At 53.6% G+C, this 21067-nt stretch overlaps 5 protein-coding genes across 5 annotated transcripts; 4 read left to right on the plus strand and 1 right to left on the minus strand.

Annotated features, from left to right (window-relative positions):
- Positions 1 to 22: 22 nt before the first annotated feature.
- Positions 23 to 721, plus strand: PG998_000567 (uncharacterized protein; the record flags this gene model as incomplete). The annotated part of the gene is made up of 1 exon (XM_066867385.1): positions 23 to 721. One exon carries the CDS (start codon positions 23 to 25, stop codon positions 719 to 721), a length of 699 nt encoding a protein of 232 aa, XP_066735800.1.
- A 4386-nt stretch (positions 722 to 5107) lies between these two features.
- On the plus strand, positions 5108 to 6993 carry PG998_000568 (alkaline-responsive transcriptional regulator; the record flags this gene model as incomplete). The annotated part of the gene is made up of 3 exons (XM_066867386.1): positions 5108 to 5347; positions 5418 to 5703; positions 5768 to 6993. The coding sequence occupies 3 exons, from the start codon at positions 5108 to 5110 to the stop codon at positions 6991 to 6993; spliced, it is 1752 nt and encodes a 583-aa protein (XP_066735801.1).
- A 2837-nt stretch (positions 6994 to 9830) lies between these two features.
- On the plus strand, positions 9831 to 11095 carry PG998_000569 (uncharacterized protein; the record flags this gene model as incomplete). Its single annotated transcript, XM_066867387.1, has 5 exons — positions 9831 to 9912; positions 10058 to 10690; positions 10753 to 10879; positions 10925 to 10981; positions 11035 to 11095. The coding sequence occupies 5 exons, from the start codon at positions 9831 to 9833 to the stop codon at positions 11093 to 11095; spliced, it is 960 nt and encodes a 319-aa protein (XP_066735802.1).
- A 1750-nt stretch (positions 11096 to 12845) lies between these two features.
- Positions 12846 to 14732, plus strand: PG998_000570 (uncharacterized protein; the record flags this gene model as incomplete). Its single annotated transcript, XM_066867388.1, has 1 exon — positions 12846 to 14732. One exon carries the CDS (start codon positions 12846 to 12848, stop codon positions 14730 to 14732), a length of 1887 nt encoding a protein of 628 aa, XP_066735803.1.
- Positions 14733 to 15446: 714 nt separating this feature from the next.
- PG998_000571 (Tat-binding-like protein 7) lies at positions 15447 to 20446 on the minus strand (the record flags this gene model as incomplete). Its single annotated transcript, XM_066867389.1, has 4 exons — positions 15447 to 17174; positions 17226 to 17498; positions 17562 to 19006; positions 19057 to 20446. 4 exons carry the CDS (start codon positions 20444 to 20446, stop codon positions 15447 to 15449), a joined length of 4836 nt encoding a protein of 1611 aa, XP_066735804.1.
- Positions 20447 to 21067: the final 621 nt, after the last annotated feature.

Raw genomic sequence — 21067 nt, forward strand, 5'->3', positions numbered from 1 at the left:
AGCCACCACCATCATCATCATCATGTCGGACTCGGCTGCATCTTCCGCCCCACCCCCTACATCTGAATCGAAACAGTCACAGAATCAAGAACAGAAGCAGCAGCCGATGCAGCAAGTAGAGCCAGAGGCGCAAAAAGAAGAGAAGCCAGCAACAGCACCAGCACCATCTTCCTCATCGCAACAGCAACAGGCAGACCAGAAAGAAGAAGATGAGAAGGACGTAGAAGCCGTCAAGGACGAGATGAAGAAGCACGGCGTCAAAGAAAAGCTCATCAATGACATCACCAAGAAGCTGAACGAGTCCAAGGACCTCGAGGGCCAGTCGCGCTCGCTGCGGGAGCGCGCCGACCAACTGGCTGAGGAGAACCCGGACGAGGCCAACAAACTGCGGGCCGAGGCGGGCGAGCTCGAGGCCAAGGCCAAGAAGCTCATCAAGCATGCGCGCCGTCTCCAGAACGGCGCCTTCCAGGGTGGCGCCGCCGGGGCCGGCATCGGCGCAGGTATCGCCGGCGGCCTGGGGACCGTCATCGGGTCCCTGGTGGGCGGCATCGCCTCCATCCCTACGACGGGGCTCGGCATTCTGATAGGTGCCGGCACGGGCGCTATCCACGGGCCCTGGGTTAAGTTAGTCGACGATACGGTTAAGGAGGAGGAGGAGAAGGAGAAGGAGGGGGCCGATAGTGGTAGTGATGGTGACGGTTCGGAAGAGAAGACGAAGTAGCTGGACAATTGGATTGCTGTGCAAGGACTCTACGATGTATGAAAGACATGATGTATGAAAGCATGTAGTTGCTTTTGGGTACGAAAATATTGTACCTGTAATATTATGATGAGAAACGCAGGAAGATTGAGCGTTGGAAAGCACCTTGTTTGTTACTATCATTTTCGTTGATCGTGGTTTGTATGATTTTATCATGGATGGTTATCTATTGAAGGAATTTCTATCATGGATTTTGGCAACTGAGACCATACACAACTTGATTACTGGACGTATTTACTCAAGTAGAAGAAAGAAAGCCATCGGCCCTGGCAATATGTCAACAACACCTGCCACTTTCCCGAGATCTGCACCGCATTGCCCAGTGCTGTTCTTCTCCTCGGCGTGTGTGGGCTATAATATTTTCAAGCCGTGTACAATTTGTCTTCCCTACACCCGTCCGATCACATTCCCAGACTGCAACCAACATTCGCTATAGATCTGTTTGAGGTCCGCGCCACGTGAACCCGGAGGTGTTATGAGCCTGCCCTCCGTGATAGCTGCCCGCGTGATCCAGGAGACAGAGACATTCAATACCACCGCAACTTACAGCTGCTTCATCGTGGATAATATCGCTGATTACATCAGTGATTAAATTAAAGCTCAAGACGGACGGGCCCCCGGCTCCCGAGCCTCCGTGCATGCGGCGGCCTAGTTCATCTCGTGTTCGCTTCTTCCCATTTTTGACGTGTTGACTTGGCCGAAAGCTTCGTTAACTATGTCCCTCAGAACGCAAGGTTGCCTGTGCCCACCCTGTCACGTTGTTATACCAAAGCGCATTGTCAAAATCAGGGTTGACATGGACACGGGTGTGCTGAACACGCGGTGCTCCAACAATCATTGGCTTTCATGCTCGAGTCCAGCTTGCCTGCCCGAAAGGGAGATAGACACGCCTAGCTCGGCTCATGAAGCCTTCGCTGTCATTAGCGCCGGAACATAGACGGCAGGCTGGGAGCTGAGGGCTTATAATTAACAACTTGTGGCGCCCATTTGTTTCCCTAGCTTTCGTTGGATTGGCCCGGACAAATACCTTGTCTACTAACCTGACAGCCTTAGGCCATTTGCAGTATGAAATTGAAGGCCTGCGTCTCTCGTAAGGCGTTGGGCCATGGACAGTATCTCGGGTGAGGGGCCGTGGTTCTGCGGATGCCCGAGAAGCGACTGTGATCACGATTTATTAGAGAGCAACAGGGGTTCGCGTGACAATAGTGCGCGGTAATCTGATGCGATTACCAATACTTGGAAAATGCTTATCTTTCCCTCGCTACACCAATACTGGGCTATGCCTTGTTGATGAAATTGAACACAAATCTGTAGAGAATGTCGAGCCGGAGATCTATTTTGGGGGAAAGTGTTGAGTGAAGATGCGGACCTCACGAGAAAACACTAGAGGGGTTGCTCGGATACATCTCCGTACCCAATTACACCCCATTTCATGCACTTATGTCCTCCTGCCAGGCCACCTACCAACCAACTCTCCGAGTCTTCCTTCCCATCTGTCTGTCACGCTGATCATGTCGAGGCGGAGTAAACTCCTTTATGACAGATCTTAACTCTTCACGTTTAAAGATCACCAGTGACTCTTGGAAGGCGAAGCTTAAGTTCTCAAGCTCTTCCTGCCATCCATCTATATCAGACACGGACCAAATCGGCAAGCCATTCTCCTCTGTGCGTTATGAAACGGCGTTGTTAATGTCAGCGGCCTGCGTGGAGTAACTGTCTTGTCTGGCCAAGGAAGTGGCTGAAGATCGATTCTCCTTTGGCGAGCCCCGGTCGCATGGCTGGCTATTCGGCATGCCATGTGGGAACGGCTTGGGAAAACGGCACGAAGTTGAACGAAGAAACATAGCGGCACCACTGGCCTTTTCTAAGAAGTGACAAGTATAAATAAATGTATAGTGACATAAGTTGACTATAGCCTTCGTTGCGGAAATGCATCAAACAAATCACCGCGTGTCCCTGTCGCCATTACGTTATTTTCCATCCAACGGCAGGCAGGGCAGGCATGGCCCAACTTCCATGCATGTTCGAATGCAGTTATTAATTTGGCTGATTTCCAGATGGCCTCCGATTTGCGTCAAAAGAGACGTCTATGCATCTAATTAAGATCCTGGTAGGGAGAATGACTGGCGACGAGACAACAAGATTTTGCGCAAAGCTCTGAAAGAGTCAGGTCGATGATGCATGTGCCAATGTGTCAAGTACATACGCAGGCCCAGTAACCAAACCCGACTGACCGGAAAACAGGAGCCGAGTCACATTGCTTAACCCTCACCAAAGTACCTTGGCGTTCTTGGCAACATATGGCATGTTCTGTCCCTTTTCATGTTATCATTACCTGTAGGGATGATTGATTCCGTGGTTTCAGTCCGTCGTCATCTTGCTCTGTGGCCTGCTGTGTGCCGAGGTGGACACGCAACGTGCAACGTGCAATGCGCAACGAGAAAAGCATGCACGCTTCCGCGTCCTCTGGAGACTGCTAGTCATTGCAGTCCACGTTGAATCTCGATATGTGTCATCCAAACGCAGCAATCACTCCATTGCCCGCAAAGACCCTTCTGATCGACATCTTCACCGAACGCTAGGTTGTTACTATGACTATCGTTGCGGCGCGAAGAGCCCAGGACCCAGCAGCATTATCTAAACAAACACTTGCTTAATTGCCCCGAGTCTGAAGCTTGACAAATTTCGTGAAACCGGGGGGTTGCTTGTGCTGTCCGCGGTTGAACATGCCTCTCTACGGTTGTGATTGGCATCTTTAAGAAGGATTCATCTCCAAGTCTGCTGACCGCAGAAATGAGTTTTATGCCCAGTTTCTTTGCAAGCAATCACTAGAAAATGCAACAATAAGCAAAGGAGGCGTAGGCAGATGGACGACGGCAGAGGATAAAAGCGGCTGAACAGTCTTCCTCCCAAAAGAAAGGCAGTCCACTGTCTCGGGGGCAGCTGGTGGGTCACCCGTTCATCTGCTGATCTAGAGCGCTCATGACAGGCAGTGGCCCATCTACTACATCTGATTTACGCCTCACAGCGAGAAATATTCGAAGGCAATTAGGATATGGGGGGGGCGAGCATACTCCCCCAGAACGGCGTGCGGCCTAGTGGGATGTGGGAGGTGGCTATGTATGTGCTGATTTGAAGGTGGTCGTGTGTCGCGTAGCGCAGCCAAGAAAACGTTGATTTGCCAAGGGAGGAAAGTCTTGGGCCGGGCGGAGGGACATTTGCCAAGCTGGGGAGTTTCAAGCCAAGACAGACAAGAGAGGTGCGAAAAGACAGCGTAGGGGCCAAGGAATGGATAAGTCGGCGGACGATGGGTGGCCAAGCAAGCCAAGTTGGTTGCAGAGCGGTGGCAGTGTTGCTTGGCTTTTTGCTCCCCCGGAGTCAGATTGACGTCTGAAGTCTAGTGTCTAGAGCGAGCTGGAGCTGGAGCTGGATCTGGAGGGAGGCGATGGGTTCCTCTCTGCCCTCTGCAAGTCTGCCTCCGGAACTTGGGAGTACCGTACCTGCTACCCGAATACACTTCTCCATGCCAAAACTCAAAATATCACCTAGCAGCTCATGGGCCAGAGGTGTCATTTTCTGTGCCGAGGGCAGCCCTAATCCAGTGACGGCCATAAGTCCCGCAAACCGACAGTGTGGCCTATCTGGCGACAGGCCGACTTCGTTAGATATTCCGAAGATGCAACTGCTCTCCATGTCCAGAATACATCAAACCCGTCCCCAACACTGTTTGCACCCGCGTACTCGGCAAAGACGGGACAAGAAGCCTTGTTCCTCTTAGGTCGTGACTCTGCTTGGCGGGCTTGGCATAATTTGCCAAGCTCTTGGCACCAAGTACTACTGCGACCCGGTACGCGTTCTCGGCGCTTCTCGCCCAGCATTGCCGGGCTATTGCAGGCCCAGCGCGAGGTAGACACCATCAGCGCTACAACTCGTCTTACCCCCTCCTTAATCAGCCAATCAGCCGTTAGTCGCTTGCTTCATAGAGGTCTTGGCATCTCTTGGCAAAAACACCAGAAGTCGCCATTCCGCCAGCAGGCCAAGATACGGGCGTGCTTGCAAGTCCATTTTAAGGAGACGCATTGCCCGTTCGCGTTGCCTGCGATTTACTCTCTCTCAACTTGATGATTATTATCCGTTACCGTTGAAGAATCATACCCCTAAATCCACCGATTCATTTTGGTACCTCTTCGTCTCACTCGACAACTAACACGCCAACCCTTGGTTTGCCACGTGCAGCCGCTCTGGGTCGCCCACTTACAACTTACAACAAAGCCGGCCAAATATTGTTCCGTCGCTGCGACCTTGGCACACCCGCGCCAATAGAGCCAACGCCAGCCAGTCACGACCATGTCGGCTAATGCAGCACCTGCTGAGAACCCCCCGAGTACGTCGGGGGAGAGCTCGAGCAACACGCCTGCCCCATCCACAACTGCCTCTTCGGCCACCACTGCCACAACCAGCAACTCAACGTCAAGCGCACCATCTGCCTCCGCGGCCCCGGCTGCTGCCACTCCTGCCGCCGACGACACCTTAGTATGCCGCTGGAACTCGTGCCTGGAGCGATTCAGCACTGCCGAGACCCTCTACGTTAGTTTTGACTGCTCTGCCGGTTCGGCCAGTACTTTTGTTGTTCCTTCCAGTTCTGACTCCCGCATAGGAACACATTTGTGAGCGTCATGTTGGCCGCAAGAGCACCAACAACCTGAACCTCACATGCCAATGGAACTCGTGCCGTACCACCACGGTCAAGCGAGATCACATCACTTCGCACATCCGTGTTCATGTGCCCCTGAAACCCCACAAGTGTGATTTCTGCGGCAAGTCCTTCAAGAGACCCCAAGATCTCAAGAAGCATGTCAAGACGCATGCCGATGACTCGGTGCTCGTCCGATCCCCTGAGGGCCACGGCGGCATGAACGCGGCTTACAGAGGCCCGACGAAAGGTAAGCAATCGGTCGTTTGAACCCCACCCAAGTCTCAGGACTATTGAGGCTAATTCGCCTCCAGCTCCCTCTAGCTATTATGACCATAATGGCCAAATGCGCACTAACTCGGCCGCTTTTGGTCAGCCACATCCAGGTAGCCATCCCAGCAGCTACTACCAACACCATGCTCCTTCTTTTGGCGGTGGTATGTACTACCAGCCGCTGGGCGGCCGTGGCGAACACATGTACCACGCTGCTGCCGCGCCTGATTCTTATGACAGCCGCAAGCGAACATTTGATGCCCTGAATGAGTTCTTCGGCGATGCCAAGCGTCGCCATCTCGATCCCGCTTCGTACGCTCAAGTTGGCCAGCGACTGATGCCCCTGCATGGCGCGCTCCCTATCCACGGAGGACATATGGGCGAGTACATGCCGGCTCCTGCCATGGTTGGTGTTGACGGCCATGGCTCCCAACACGGCGGACCCTACACTCAGCACTACCAGTTGCCGCCCATGCCCCACATCCGCACCAAGGCCGACCTGATCCAGATTGATCAAGTCTTGGAGCAAATGCAGAGTACTGTCTACGAAAGCTCTAATACGGCCGCTGCCGCCGGTGTCCACCAGCCCGGTTCTCACTATGTGTCTCTCTACCGCCCTAGCCACTCGCCGCCTCACTCAGCTTCGCACTCGCATGCTCCTGCATACTCACAAGGCAGCATGGCTTCGCCTCTGACCGCTGTGTCCTCAACCCACTCCAATGGCACACCCGCCGTCACACCGCCATCCAGCAGCATGTCCTACACATCAGGCCACTCTCCTAGTGCCTCATCAACTGGCCTCTCTCCCACGACACGGCACAGCTCTACTGCGTCTGGTCTTTACCCGACGCTGCCCGCCGTCACTGCCGGTTTCCCTGGACAGTCCGCCACCTCCACACTTGGACCTTCGTTCGATTCTGATCCCCGCCGCCGCTACTCCGGTGGCATGCTCCAGCGTTCGAACCGCGCCATCGACGAGCGCGAACGTGAGCGCGAGCGCGAGCAATCCACAACCCCCAAAGCCGAGTCCGCCGTATCTTCCGTCAGCTCGCCATCCGCCGAGTCTGAAAGCGACAACCGCGAGGACCAGGCTTACGAGGCGTGGCTCGAGAACGTGCGTGTTATCGAGTACCTTCGGGAGTACGTCATCGACCGCATCAAGCGCAAGGAGTACGAGACAGGCTCGCCCAAGTCCCCGTCAGACGATATGGACGTGGACTCGCCGCCCAAGGAGTCTCTTTACCCTCCTCTTCCTGCTGCTTCTTAAACTGTTTTTTTAATTATGACTTCTATTCATGTTGTTTTTCACTGTTAACAAAACGTCTTCCTTTTTTCACAAGGGGTCGTCTGGGCATTTGGCGCCTTTAAGGGGTATCTGTTTTATCTCGTCTCATTGTATTCTGATAGCGATGAAGGCTCGAAGTTGTTGCTGACTGGAGTAACCATGGCGTTGGGAGGGGATACGACGTCAATGAAAAATGAAATACTTGTTGAATTCCTAGACTTTGGTTGCCTTTTCCATTGCGAGATGACTTGGACTTTGCGTCTCTATTTCCCGCCGTACATTTTGATTCACCATGACCCCATCTTAGTTTGGATACGTCTGTGTCTATGATCGCTTTGTAGCAATTTGACTTCTGGCTCGGTTTTACGGTTTGGTATTTTGGGAGGAACTTCTTGTACGAATTAATCAAAGACTTCGCAAAATGAGGAAGAAGCTACCCACATAGCTTGTTATGGTATCCCTTGTACACAACGAAGATACTTCATCGTTTTTTGCCTGCCGCTTCCATATTATTTATATACATCTAACGGACTTCTGCAGTCATTGCTGGCTGGCTGATGTGCCACGTTAACCTATCTTGCATGTTTCATTCACAGTGTTACCTACGCCGGCTTGCCGTCTGCGTTCTTCCCTTCACAAGGGGGAGGGGTGTCATTAAGTCCATTAACACTTACGGGCTCGGAGTCGTTTGGTGTTCGGATATTTGGTTTGCTGGTGCAGAGTTCGTATCTGACCATGTCCCCCTGTCCTCGTCTACCTCATCTGTGTCTTTGGCAATCGTGGGGGTGGACCGTGTAGCACGACAGGGGGTTATGAGGCTATTCGGAGTAGAAGGGGCTGTCAAGGCAATGAGTGGGGAGGGCGCTAATTTCAACCTCGGGCTGGTAGAACCCATGTTGCATTGCTGCATTCACTTTTAGCGGTTGGGCGCAAGGGCGTAGGGGGTTGGATTCCATATGTTGTGTTACATTTTCATCATCTGTATTAGTAAATCTCTGTGCACAGTCGATGCATCTCATTACACTCAAGCTCCCAAGTTGTTAGTGACCTGATTGGAGCGAAACTGTGGAGAGCAGGTATCGAATCTTTCAGAAAGGGGAGACGCGATACCGGCTCGGTCACGGCAGTAACTCGACCATTTGGCTTGCTCGGGACCGAATGGGGCACACTCGTGCCTTATCACTACGCCGGCAAGATGTAGTCTTGCCGATGCGGCGGGGGCGCCTGGTTATAGTCCTTTCAACCTCTGCGTCGCTAGATCACTTCGTGCACAGCTCGCTATAGCCCATACTCCCCCAGTTTCCAGGTATTGCGAATTTAGTAACACATGGCGATAGTTGCCAGTTGGGCAATTTACCTTAACATCAGAGCTATGGCAGGCCAACGCATTTCTCACCGAGTGTCCTAAGTCGGTCACTTCATAAACAGTTTCTTCGGGGAAGAAAAAGTTGGTTCGTGGCAAGGTGGCTTACTCCTGTCCCCCTGAGCTGGACAAGCAGTTGACCGGGTAGATTATTTGCTGAATAAACGGATCCAAGGCAACTGAGAGTACCAGGATGGATGCCCCAAGTGTTAACAACGGCTGCTTGAGGCGGTTGGTGCAAATCCAGATCAATGATCCCAAAGCTCCCCGTCCCGCAGCATCAAGGCGGACGACGTTGTATAGGGGCCTCCGAGATGCGAACCACGTCCACTGAAGCTGTCCGATAGCCGAAGCCGCCAGGAACCCAAGTGACGTCTTAAATACGACGTTTTAGATGGAGAGAAGAGCATTGATGGTGATTTTAAAGGGCCAATCCGGGACTGGCTGGCCTGCATGTGGGTAGATTGTGGCCAGTATGATGAGTGGTGTGGCCAGCACCAGGAAGCATGCCAGTAGCTCCAATTTCCAGGACCACCACACGTGCGCCCATCTCCCAGTACCAGTTGCAGGCGGGGAAGCCATACCAGGAGGAGACTCGGATGGCAGTGTGCTGTTGGATCTACAGCGATCGCTCGCAACCCGAGCTGTCTCTTGAGGGGCGAGCAACTCGTGAGACTCAGGATTCATGATGTTGTGGGCTTTAGTAAGTCTTGAATGAGATTAAATGTTATGTAGAAAGTGCCTGAATGAAAGAGAAAGATGACAGGAAACGCTGCCATCGTTGAAAATTTACATAAAGAAGAGCGACACAGCCGGGTCGGGGAGGAGGGTTGCAATGCAGGTGACGGTGGGATTGGGGGCTAACGAGGCTATCTTTTCACGAAAGCACCGACCCTAATGGTGATTTGGTTCGGGAAGGCTCGAGCCCTTGGATCAGATAGAATTATTAGATTGAGAATATGGGGTATATTCATCTTGGGTTGGAATGAGAGGATATCTAGCTTCGAAAGAGCCGCCCATAAGCCTCTCGGTTTGAGCATTGATAGAGATGTATGGCTGATATGGTAAATAGAAATTAAGAGTAGTAAGTTGTTCGATTGAATAAGAATGAAGTGATGTAAATTAGCTATGAATGGAAAGGGGTAAGGGAAAAGAATAGGATAAGTAAACCATACGCGTGTAAGTAGAGTAATATGGTACCGCGTCTACTGCCGTGAAAGTGGCTCTGTTGGTCACTTTTAGCCCGACGTATAGGCCCCGCGTTATAACTACTGGTATACGCTGGACGTAGAAGACGGCCAGCGGCGTCGGTATATACGAGTCTTCCCCGTACCGTTTGCGCCGGATGGACAGGAGGCTGGAGGGTCGTCTGCTGCAAGGCGATCCCGACGATCGAACGCTGGGGTAAGTGGGTTGGTTCCTTCTGTCTTGTTTCTTTCCTCACTCATTGGTGACAATGGCTGAGCTCAACGGAATTCCGAAGCCAACTGGCCACAGCCTTCTTCAGGATATTCATGTAGACGATGCCGTGTCGAGGAGTAAGTACTCAGCAAGACTGGTGACATAGATATAACATCTTCTAGCCCCTAATATTTCCCGCTAACTGCCCTTGTCAGACTTTCCCCGAGGCGTCCAGGTTCATCAGCGCCAAACCCCACGGTGCTAGCTTCTGGACACAAACAGCCCGCATCGACCTTGAGCTGGCAGACGGCACTCCATATCGCCTTTTTCTTAAGACGGCCACAAGCGACCTGGGGATGAGTATGCTTAGAGGCGAGTATCATGGGACGAAAGCAATGCACAAGTTCACGCCTGAAGGCATCCCGTGCCCGGTAGCCTGGGGCACATACACCTCGGATCCTAGCACGTACTTTTACCTCTGCGAGTTCAGGGACATGGATGAAGAATTGCCTGACATCCGGAAGTTCTCTTCTATGCTTGCCAAGCTCCATCGGGATAGCATGGACTCGCCAGACTCCCCCGGCCAGTTTGGCTTTCACGCCATGACCCATGAGGGCAGCATGTACCAGGACGTGACATGGTGCGCGACTTGGGAAGAATTCTTCCGGCGTCGTCTGCAGTCCTTTGTTGACCAAGAACTCATCTCGCAAGGCCCTAGCGAGGATCTCGATGAGATTTTGCCTCGCTTCATGGAAAAGGTCATTCCCCGCCTCCTACGTCCACTGGAAACACATGGACGAAGGCTCCAGCCCGCCTTGCTGCATGGCGATATCTGGGCTGGCAATCTGGCTACCAACCCAAACACGGGAGATCCCATCTATTTCGACCCCGCCGTATTCTGGGGGCACAATGAATGTGAGTGAGACTCCATCCTCCTCAAGGCACGTACTGAACTTGGGTTTTCTCATCGTATGCAGATGATGTTGGCAGCATGGTTACCCCACGCTATCGACTCGGGAGACATTGGATGGAAGAATACCACAAATTCTTCCCAATATCAGCACCTGAGAGTGACTACGAGGATCGCAATGCACTCTATGCAATGTAAGCAGCCAGAGCATTGATGAAGACAAGGCTGACGCAAGGTAGAAGCGGGCATTTCTGTGCATCCACTCTTTACCCTGACAACAAGAACTTTCGGAAGATGTGAGTGACTTTGAGAATTGAACGGCCAGGTGTCTCGGTCTGACCATGTACAGGGCTATTGAAGACATGAAGAAGCTGCTTGAGAGGTTCCCTGATGGATATCAGGGCGAATGACTTGTCACATGCCGAGCCAGTCTCCATTTCCTGCCATACGTGCGCTCGATAGGATAGAAGAATCCCGCAAGAAGACAGAAGGACCCGAGTAGCGTAAATGTCCAACCAAATCCTATTTCATCAATAATGATTTGTAAAATACCAACAAATACCGCCGACATAATACATCATACAATGTTGGATGACGCCTGGGCCGTGGCGGGGACGCCTTCATTGATGTCGACCAATAATGTGTTATTGATATTAAAGCATGTTTGTATTGAGACAGGCGAAGAACAAGCAGGTCAATGGAGCCGCCATACAGATGCGGTGATCAACCAGCCACCCATAGCTTACAACCGAAACCAGCGCCCCAAGAGTGGGAAGAAATACACTTCTGAGGCGAGCCTCTTCAATCGGAAAGTGTAACAGGTCATCGCCAGATACCTTGTCAATGGGTAGTTTATGCGACTTCGCCACGATACGGTAGTCACGATCAATCCATTTTCCGGATAAAATTGTCGAAACGATGGCCCCGGCCCTTAAGGGCAGGTAAACAAACCCAGCTCGCAAATAAATCAAGATGATAAGCCTGGACGAGTGATGTTGATAGCAGGGCAAGGATCACCATCAACCTCGACATCGACACCGGTTGTATGGGATGCCCATACGAGGAATAATGCTCTGATTCTCATAACCAGTATCGCCCAACAGATCGTCCAGATCGAAACGCAATCTATACTGTGTAAATGAGACTGCTTATCCGTACTCCAAACTCCAGGCAAAAAGACGAAATGGCAAAAACATACAACACCGAGGATTCCCAGGTCGTCACCGACCCTAGTACTAATTCGGCTCTCTGCTGCTTATATATGGGAGAGCGGACGGGATCCCTAGTATTCAGCAGGATGTGGTCGTATATGAAAGTACTGGTCAGTATGGGAGATTATATCCAGACTTTCTACAGTTCAGAAGGTCTGGACTCAACCGCAAATGCCTTATCAACAATTGGCTGTCCAGCTGTAAATCGAGTAAGCGGCTAAACCCTTGCGCACTGAAGAAAAAAAGGAAAACAAAAAGCCAGCAGACTGACATTGATCAATGTAGTTAGTCATCTTAACCCAGGTCCTAGGCATAGTGGGAGGTAAGTAGATTGTCGTGGTGTTGTGGTGGTGTGATAATCCGACGGTTTCCCGGAAAGCCGTTTGATCACAAGGCTATCGTCTGCTTATGTCGTGGCATGTCCATAAGCAGGCGTTGGTGACTAACAAGCGTCTTGGCCGCCGCGAATGCCACGAGGATGCCGGCGGAGATATTCACCTCGCTGGCTGGCTGAACCTCGGACCAAATAATTCCAATGCATACGCGCACCTTGCTTTTGCTCTTGGCTGACGAACCGCCAGTCCCAATCCCGGTCCCGTGTTTCTCCCCACAATCCGACGAGAGGAGGAGTGGCACTCTCCGCAAAAGCCAAGTCCTCCTAGGCCGAGTGCGGCTTACTGAATGGATCATTGTCCCTTCCCATGTCGTCGTTGCCCGGCTTTTCGGTGCTTACGAGACTTGGCATGCCAGGGGATATTGCGGTGTCGGTAGTTGTTCGGCTCCTGTCGTCGACGGGCCTGTGACAGTGGCAGAAGCCCTTCGTCGTGAAGATGCAGCGGACCGACTATATAAAGGGAGACTGCAACGGCGGGTTTTATGGCTGAGGCAGACTCGCGCTGACTCGTTACCCACCCCTGTCTGCAAGAACTCCACGCCACCAGGACTCAGGATGGCCATCTACCGCCAGTCCCTCCGGGCCATTCTTGGCCTTGTCACCTTGTCAAGTATGTTGACCATGGGGCCTCTCGGCGTGAACGCAGCGTCTACGCCCGAGCCAACCCTACCCTACCGTGATGCCTCTCTCAGCGTCGATGAGCGCATCGATGACCTGCTGCAGCGCATGACGCTCGAAGAAAAGGCCGGCCAGATGTTCCACTCCCAGCTGAACATGGGGCCCAACGGGACCCTCGACCAGGGCATCCCCGGCGCCCGGAACAGCTCCGAGTTCATGCTCGGCACCCAGCTGCTGACGCACTTCAACCTCGTCGGCGAGATCTTGGACGCCCGCCAGACAGCCGAGTTCGTCAACAGGGTGCAGCAGCACATCCTGGACACGACGCGTCTGGGCATCCCCCTGACGCTGTCGACGGATCCGCGCCACGCCTTCACCGAGAACATCGGCACCGGCTTCCGCGCCGGCCGTTTCTCGCAGTGGCCCGAGACTTTGGGCCTGGCGGCTCTGCGGGACGCCAAGCTGGTGAGGCGCTTTGGCGAAGTGGCACGCGCCGAGTACCGCGCCGTGGGCATCCGCGCCGCGCTGCATCCCCAGGTCGACCTGTCCACCGAGCCGCGGTGGGCGCGCATCAGCGGCACCTTCGGCGAGGACGCCGAGCTCACGGCCGAGATGCTTTCGGCCTATATCCTCGGCCTTCAAGGCGACAGGTTCGGGCCCGACTCCGTCACCACCGTCACCAAGCACTTCCCCGGTGGCGGCCCCATGGAGAACGGCGAGGACTCGCACTTCGTATACGGCAAGAACCAGACTTACCCGGGCAACAACCTGGAATACCACCTAATTCCCTTCAAGGCGGCCATCGCCGTCGGCGCTCGGCAGATGATGCCGTACTACTCGCGGCCCATCGGCCTCGCCGGGTACGACCCTGTCGGCTTCGGTTTCAACAAGGGCATCGTCACGGATCTACTGCGCGAGGAGCTTGGCTTCGACGGCATCGTCGTCACGGACTGGGGCCTCATCACCGACACCACCATCCTCGGCCAGGACATGCCCGCTCGCGCGTGGGGTGTTGAGCACCTGACCGAGCTACAGCGCGCCGCCATGATCATCGAGGCCGGCTGCGACCAATTCGGTGGCGAGACACGACCCGAACTTATCGTGCAGTTGGTGAAGGAAGGCACTGTCGCCGAGTCCCGCCTCGACGTCTCGATCCGCCGGCTGCTGCGCGAGAAGTTCATGCTGGGCCTCTTCGACAACCCCTTCGTCGATGCCGAGGCCGCCGATGCCATCGTCGGCCGCCAGGAGTTCGTTGACGAGGGCGCTGCGGCCCAGCGCCGAGCCTACACGCTCCTGACCAACCGCGACGACGTGCTGCCCCTCGGTAACGAGGCCGCCCAGAAGGCCAAGTTCTACATCGAGGGCTTCAACGCGACCTACCTCGAGCGCCGCGGCCTGGCCGTGGTCAAGACGCCGCAGGAGGCCGACTACGCCCTGCTCCGGCTCGAGGCGCCGTTCGAGCCACGCCCGGGCGGCTTTGAGTCGCGCTACCACGCCGGCTCGCTCGAGTACTCGGCCGCGGAGCGCGCGCGCCAGGCCGCCATCTACGCCGCCGTGCCCACCGTCGTCGACATGACCATGGACCGGCCCGCCGCCGTGCCCGAGGTGGCGGAGCAGGCGGCCGCGCTGCTGGCCAACTTCGGCAGCGGGCCCGAAGCGTTCCTCGACGTGGTCTTGGGCGGGGCCGGCCCCGAGGGCAAGCTGCCCTTCGACATGCCGCGCTCCATGGAGGCGGTCGAGAACGCCATGGAGGATGTGCCCTTTGATACCAAGGATCCGGTCTTCAAGTTCGGGCATGGGTTGAGATACAAGGCCGAGGCTTGAGTAGGCATCCATGTATAGTAAAAGACGAGACGTATCCGAAAGCCAAGAAAAAGGGCAGATTACTTAGTGAATACAGCCATGAATGAGAGAATAATATTAAATAAATAATCCAATAGAAGACCCAGGTTCTGCCGGTGACTTAACTCGAGTGAGTGCGCTTCCCTGCTTCTCCTGGGTGGCCCCCGAATCAAACCTTGCAGACATCTATTATTCCATAGTTGTTCGTTGATAGATCTCGGGACCTGCTCGCTTCCCATAAAGCCAACAAGTGTTGATGATTGAATTATTTGGTTTAGCTTATTGTATAGCTTACGTAGAAGAAGACCGCTGCGTAGGGGATCCTGTGTTTCAGTAACAGGGAAGCGCAAAGAGGGAGCCCAAGTAACTGCCCGTCATCATCGCATCACCACATTAGTTCAGGAAATCAAGTAGTCATTGGAAATAAATATTTGATGCAATCAGCGACTGATAGGTAGGTACAGAACCAAGTAAATATACACGTAGGAGAAGGTGATAAAGAAGCTGACAAGTCGTTCGAGAAATGGAAAATGCAGATTTTTATACAACATCCGCTTTGGTATTCAGCTGCATCATATACCGACAGACAACGAACGCCCTTCCTCCCTTAAAAAACCATTCCAAAAAGTATGACTAGTGTCGTCCGCTCTCTTTCTAATCCATGTTCCATACCATTGTGTGGTTCTTACTATAATATTACATGTAGCCGCTGTGGCTCTTTTGATACGAAACATCCTGCGACGCCTCGTCCTGGCTCGACTTCTGCACCCTTTGGGTCTGCTCAATGTCGGTGATGGCCTCATTAAAGACCCTCTGAACCGAGTGCAGTACCCTCATGCGGTTGTGCTCGCCGCGCGTGCTCCAGATCTCGGCCATCATCTCGCGTGTGAGCTGCTCCAGCTGTTCGATCGTGCATCCGGTCGTGCGACTGGTGAGTTCCTCAAGGAAAATCTCGGCCGAGTTCTCGTCCAGCTCCTGTGCGGGTACAGCGGAGCCTCCGGACGCCCGCTGCGACTGCGATTCTTCATCAGGCACCGGGTCGTTCAACAGATTGGCCATATTACTAGGAGCATGAGAGGACTTCGTCTTCTCAGGTGACGACTGGGATCGAGATTCCATAGAGGCCACAGGAGCATGAATGATACCTCGCGCGAGCCCCTGAGCCTGAGAGTGAGGCCAGGTATCCTCGCTGGACGTGGCTTGGCTGGCGGACATCTGGGGCATGAAAGGTTCTTGAGTATCGGCCATTGGGCTAGACGGCGGCTCACGATGAACCCCGTTGGTCATTTGCGTGCTCCAGTTGGACGAACGGTTGGATGGATCTGTCGTCTTGGTAGTTGAAGCATCGTTCGCCAGGGCAGATGGTGATACGCCTGGTGGCAGAGATTGCACCGCTGACACTTGTGAGATTTGTGTTGTTCCACCGGCTGTTGCTCGAGTAGACAGGTTCAGCGGTCTCTGCTGGATATCAGGCCACTGCGGCCCCGGCTGTTGCACCGGGGACGTGGTCGTATCCATCGAGTCAGTAGCATCCTCCATCTGCACATCCTCGCCAGTGGCCCTCGATGGAACTGTTGTTCCATTGCTGACTGTGTGGTGGGAAGAAGAGCTGTTGCCATGCCCATTGGACAGCGGACTCATCACCTGGAATTGTGCCGTTGTGGTGTGTAGCCCGCCGTCGTTGCCTGCACTGCCAGTGACACTTGAGTTGACCATATCGATAGCCGACTTCATCGCCATCTTTTTGCGCTGCTTCTCTTCCTTGGCAGCGCGACGTTGCCGCTCCGTCTCATAGAGCCTGTCCCATTCGATGCTGGCCAGCTTGGACGCAACATCATTAACATCTACCTCCACATTCGTTACCAATTCTGAGGCCTTCAGAATCCGCTCTCGATCGCCGCTAGCTTTTGCGTCTTTTTCGAGGGTGATGACGTCCTCAAGGAACTTCTGGGGCTTGTGGTAGTATCCATTTGCAAGCCTTTCCTCAATTGTTTGGATGTCCATGTTGTAGTAGAACTTGCCCGTGGCGACCTCTCTGATCCCGTCGCGTCCCTCCTTGTCCTTGGCGGCAATGAACGGCCGAGGAAGAGCATGTTCTACGTCTGGCCGCACGTAGTTGGGGTCCATCTCGTCGAACAAATAACTGTAGAGCTGAGGATTGATAACCGGAGCTCGGAATTTCCGGTATTTCCGGTTAATCTGTTCCATGATCGGCTGCAAGTGAACTTTCATCAAGTTTAGAACGCGGCGGTACTGCAGCCATTCGGCCTTTTCTTCCTCCTTGCTAAGGACTTTCGGCGGGGGAGGGGGGGCCAAGGGAAGTTTCTCGAGTATTCTCTTCTTCCTGTTCATGGGGTCTGGGAAGTCCTTGGGGAATCTGCGAAGATGCGAAAGCAACAGGGAGAAGTATTCGTGGCGTTTTATCTTTTTTTTGCTGTTAGCAGAGTTCAATAGATGCCTACATGAAGTGCTTACCGAGCTAGGCCTTGCAATTTCTATGCAGTTGCCTCTCGAGAATCCAAAGAGGTCTTGCTTCAAACGCGGGTCGAGCGACTTGAGTTCACAGTCGGCTGTTCCCAAGACCAAGATGGGTTCCGTGGGCTGAATAGATCGAAGCATGGCCAAAAATACGGTAATTGGAGGGCCTTCCATAGCATGATACCAGGTGTCGACGTTGGGAATGAAAATAACACTTGGTTTGTGGCGTCGTACTTCAGTGAAGAGTGCGACAATCACTTGTTCTGCAGGCTATAGAGGATGTTAGTGAACTGCAGGCATCGGGCTGTCGGAAAAGAGTGCAGTGTTACTTACCCGCTGATCACCCAGAATTGTACCGAGGTCGAAGTTCTGAACATGAACGCCTTCAAGATCATGTAAGAGGGCAGCACTTAGGTAGGGCTGGCCCATGCCAGGACTGCCACTGACGAGCAATCGCGGACGGAAGACTTTGGATCGTTCGAATTCGTCATTCAGAGCCTCTCTGCCGAAACCGTAATCCTCGTCCTCGTAAGCCTCAAACATGGCTTCCTCGAGTGCCGTGACTTTCTTCTGGCGGGGTAAAACATTGTCTAACACGGACTTGATCGTGTTCAATTGGTTTTGAAGCAAGGGCTTGATGGCTTCGGGCAAAGGCTTAGCTCCCGAAGTTGAAGACCTTTCGGAGGACGGAACGATCTTCTTTTTAGAAAGCCTGAAGTCTGTCATATTGACTTTGACTTGCTTAGCATCCACCAGGAGTTTCTCATTCGAGTAGTAGATCTGGGGATATGTTCGCTGGATGGCGTTAAGCGCTGCTTCCGTGCAAAGAGCTCGAAGATCTGCACCTCCATAGCCTTTGGCATCACGGGCTAGGGCTTGTTTGAAGTCATTAGGCAAGCCCCAGTCCTGGGTGTGGATGTCAATAATCGACCGCCGTCCGTCGACATCTGGAAGTGGGAAGTAGAACTCTCGGTCAAAGCGCCCAGGCCGCCGTAGTGCTGGGTCGATGTTGTCCGGACGATTTGTGGCGCCAATGACAATGACCTGGCCTCTGCCATCCATACCGTCCATCAAGGCGAGCAAGGTTGAGACGATGGACGCATGAATCTGTTCTTGCTTACTAGACCGAACAGGCGCAAGTCCGTCAATCTCGTCGAAGAAGATGATACTTGGTTGCGTTCTTCGAGCTTCCTCGAAGAGCAATCGCAATTGTTTTTCGGCTTCACCGACCCATTTGCTCAGAGCATCGGCACCCTTTCTCATGTAGAAGGTAATCTTCTTGCCCCCAAACCCAACCGAGTTCGCCAGTGCCCTGGCTACAAGTGTTTTACCAGTACCCGGGGGGCCATGGAACAGGACACCTCTTGGTGGAGTAACGTGGAGATGCAGGTAAAGGTCGGGGTACAGAAGTGGCAGCTGCACCATTTCCTTGAGCTGCTCGATATGTCCTTGGAGCCCGCCAACTTTGCTGAAATCAACTGTCATATCGACGCCGAGAGGATCAGCGTCAGCATATGCCTTCTGATCTTTGACCTTGCCGACGTTAGGTGCTGCCGCACCCGCGCCGCCTAACCCGTCAAGACCGGGGTTCTTGCTTCCTCCTGCGAGTACAAGAGGAGCGGCAGAGGTTGGTGTCATGCCAACATTGCCAGCAAGCCCTGCCCGCGTCCCCATCTCATCGTCACTGCTGTCAGAGTCAACTCCGCCAGCAGCACCAGTACCCCAGGGACCTCCGAACAAGGCCCCAGGGCCAGAAGCCTCGACGCCCCCGAAGGGACCTGCCATGGTATGTAAGCTGTGGATCCATCCCGCACCACCCCCGCGCGACGCTTGCGGCCTGTCGTGGTGGGGGCTGCCTGCTCTTCCTCTTCCTCAGGCTCAATTATGACTTGGTCGAGTGGCTTGATTGCATAGTTGACACGCCGTCCGCGGGACTTCCGCCGACTTTTAGCAGCCTCGTAGGCAATGGCGGGGGAGCGTCGCCGGCCGCCGTCGCGAAGTTCCATCAATTCATCGGCTAGCTCTTCCTGGTCAATCTCATCTTCGCCTTCGCCCGAGTCCTCAGGCTGTCTGGACCTTTTTGCAGCACGTCCTCTGCCTTTAGCGCCACGCCTACCCCTTGCGTTTGAGCTGGATGACTCATCTTCCTTTTCGTCTTCATTCTGGTCCTTATCAGAATTGGATAGATTCTCATCTGCAGACTCATTTCCGTCCGGCTCAAAATCACTGCTAGGTTCCTGTGCCGACTTCCTGGAGCCCCGGGTTAAACGATTACCCCTACGTCCACGTGTCCTACGTGTGATAGGTTGGTCGTCTTCGTCCTCGTCAGCAACATCAGGCTCAACTGTTTCCATTGGCTGGTCTTCGTCTGCCTGGGGATCTTCGTCTGCTTTGGCACCTTCGGCGTCCTCGTCGTTTTCCTTGATCTCTGCTTCGGGCTCGTCATGCTCAGCATCCTCCTCGTCGGCCGCCGCCGCCGCCTCCTCATGCGACCCATTCTGATGCGAACCGCTTTCTTGGGTGGCCTCTTCGATTGGTGGGATAGCTGGCTGGGCAACGCTCTTAGTGCCTCTAGTCGCTCTGCTGCTCCGAGTTGCAGGCCCCTCACTGGGTTCCCTAGAGCCGCCACGGGCTGGCAACGCGTGTTTTCCAGAGTTGGAGAGCTCCATCAACTCGCCTTCAGCCTCGACATCCGCCGTACGAGCGCGGGTTGTTCGGCGAGCAGGTGGGCCTGTGATTTTGATCTGCGTGGGCTTCCGATCCGATGGGGGGACTTTCAGGATGACGATTTTGGACTTTCGCGGCGTCCTTTTCTTTGGTGTCTCGCCGATCAATTCGTCCTTACCGTCCGAGTCAGCGGCTACGCTGTCATCCTCTGAGCTTTCCTTGTAGTTCGGTTTTCCTATGGCAGCTTTTCGTTTGCGGCGACCGGTACTCTCGTTCAGAAACTCATCATCTTCATCCTCCTCTTCGTCGTTGTCTTCGCCAAAGGACACGTCTTGGTCACTTTCAGACACCTCATCATCATCTTCGACGTCGGAACCATGATATCGATTCTTCCTGGTGCGTCCGGCCCGTCTTGAGGGCTTGGCGCCGCTGCGCGGCTTCTTACGGGAGCGTGGTGATTGGTCTTGCCCCGGTTCGAAATTCTCATCCTCCGAGTCGGACTTATTGACGTCGAAGAAAAGATTATTGTCGCGCTTTCTTTTGCTAACCATGATGGGCAGTTAGCAGCACCGCGGCTGGTTTATCAACTGCTCTACAATGACTGCGATACGTTAGTAAATATTGGTCAAGGTTGCGTCGCTGAGGTCATTGAGGTTCGAAAACGAGCGTTGGGGATAAGTGGCAACGGCGACTGAGTAGAAGACTGGCCCAGATCTTCAGACAAATGACAACATGGCAAGATTTTCGTTTCCAATGATTCTCTTCTTAATAGAAGCAGAAGAAGGAACAAGAGTCGATATAGCGGCCCAACCAGCGTACATTCTTATATAGAAGAGCAAGTATAGGGTTCTGATGGTCGTCGACGAAGGCTATAGCGCAGAACATAGCGACCTAGCCACTAATCCGCCTTGGATTTTCAGCTCGAGATGCCAACTTTGGCTGAGCCACGGGTATGCAACAAAGGGGCCGATTTATCTAGTAATATGCCTGATTGCGTATTGTACATACCTCAATCGTCGAGTATATTAGTCCACGCGCCGGCTCGCTGTGGGTGCACGAAACACTCGAAAATCTATGGGGTGCTGCTGCGCACTGGTCCAAGCACGATGTGTTTTACAGAGCAGGTCACTCCATGTGCTATGGAGGAGTATATTCGATTGTTTCGAGCTTGT

This window comes from Apiospora kogelbergensis (assembly GCF_038363985.1).
Source record: "Apiospora kogelbergensis strain CBS 113332 chromosome Unknown utg000001l_segment0_segment0, whole genome shotgun sequence".
Classification (NCBI taxonomy): domain Eukaryota; kingdom Fungi; phylum Ascomycota; class Sordariomycetes; order Amphisphaeriales; family Apiosporaceae; genus Apiospora; species Apiospora kogelbergensis.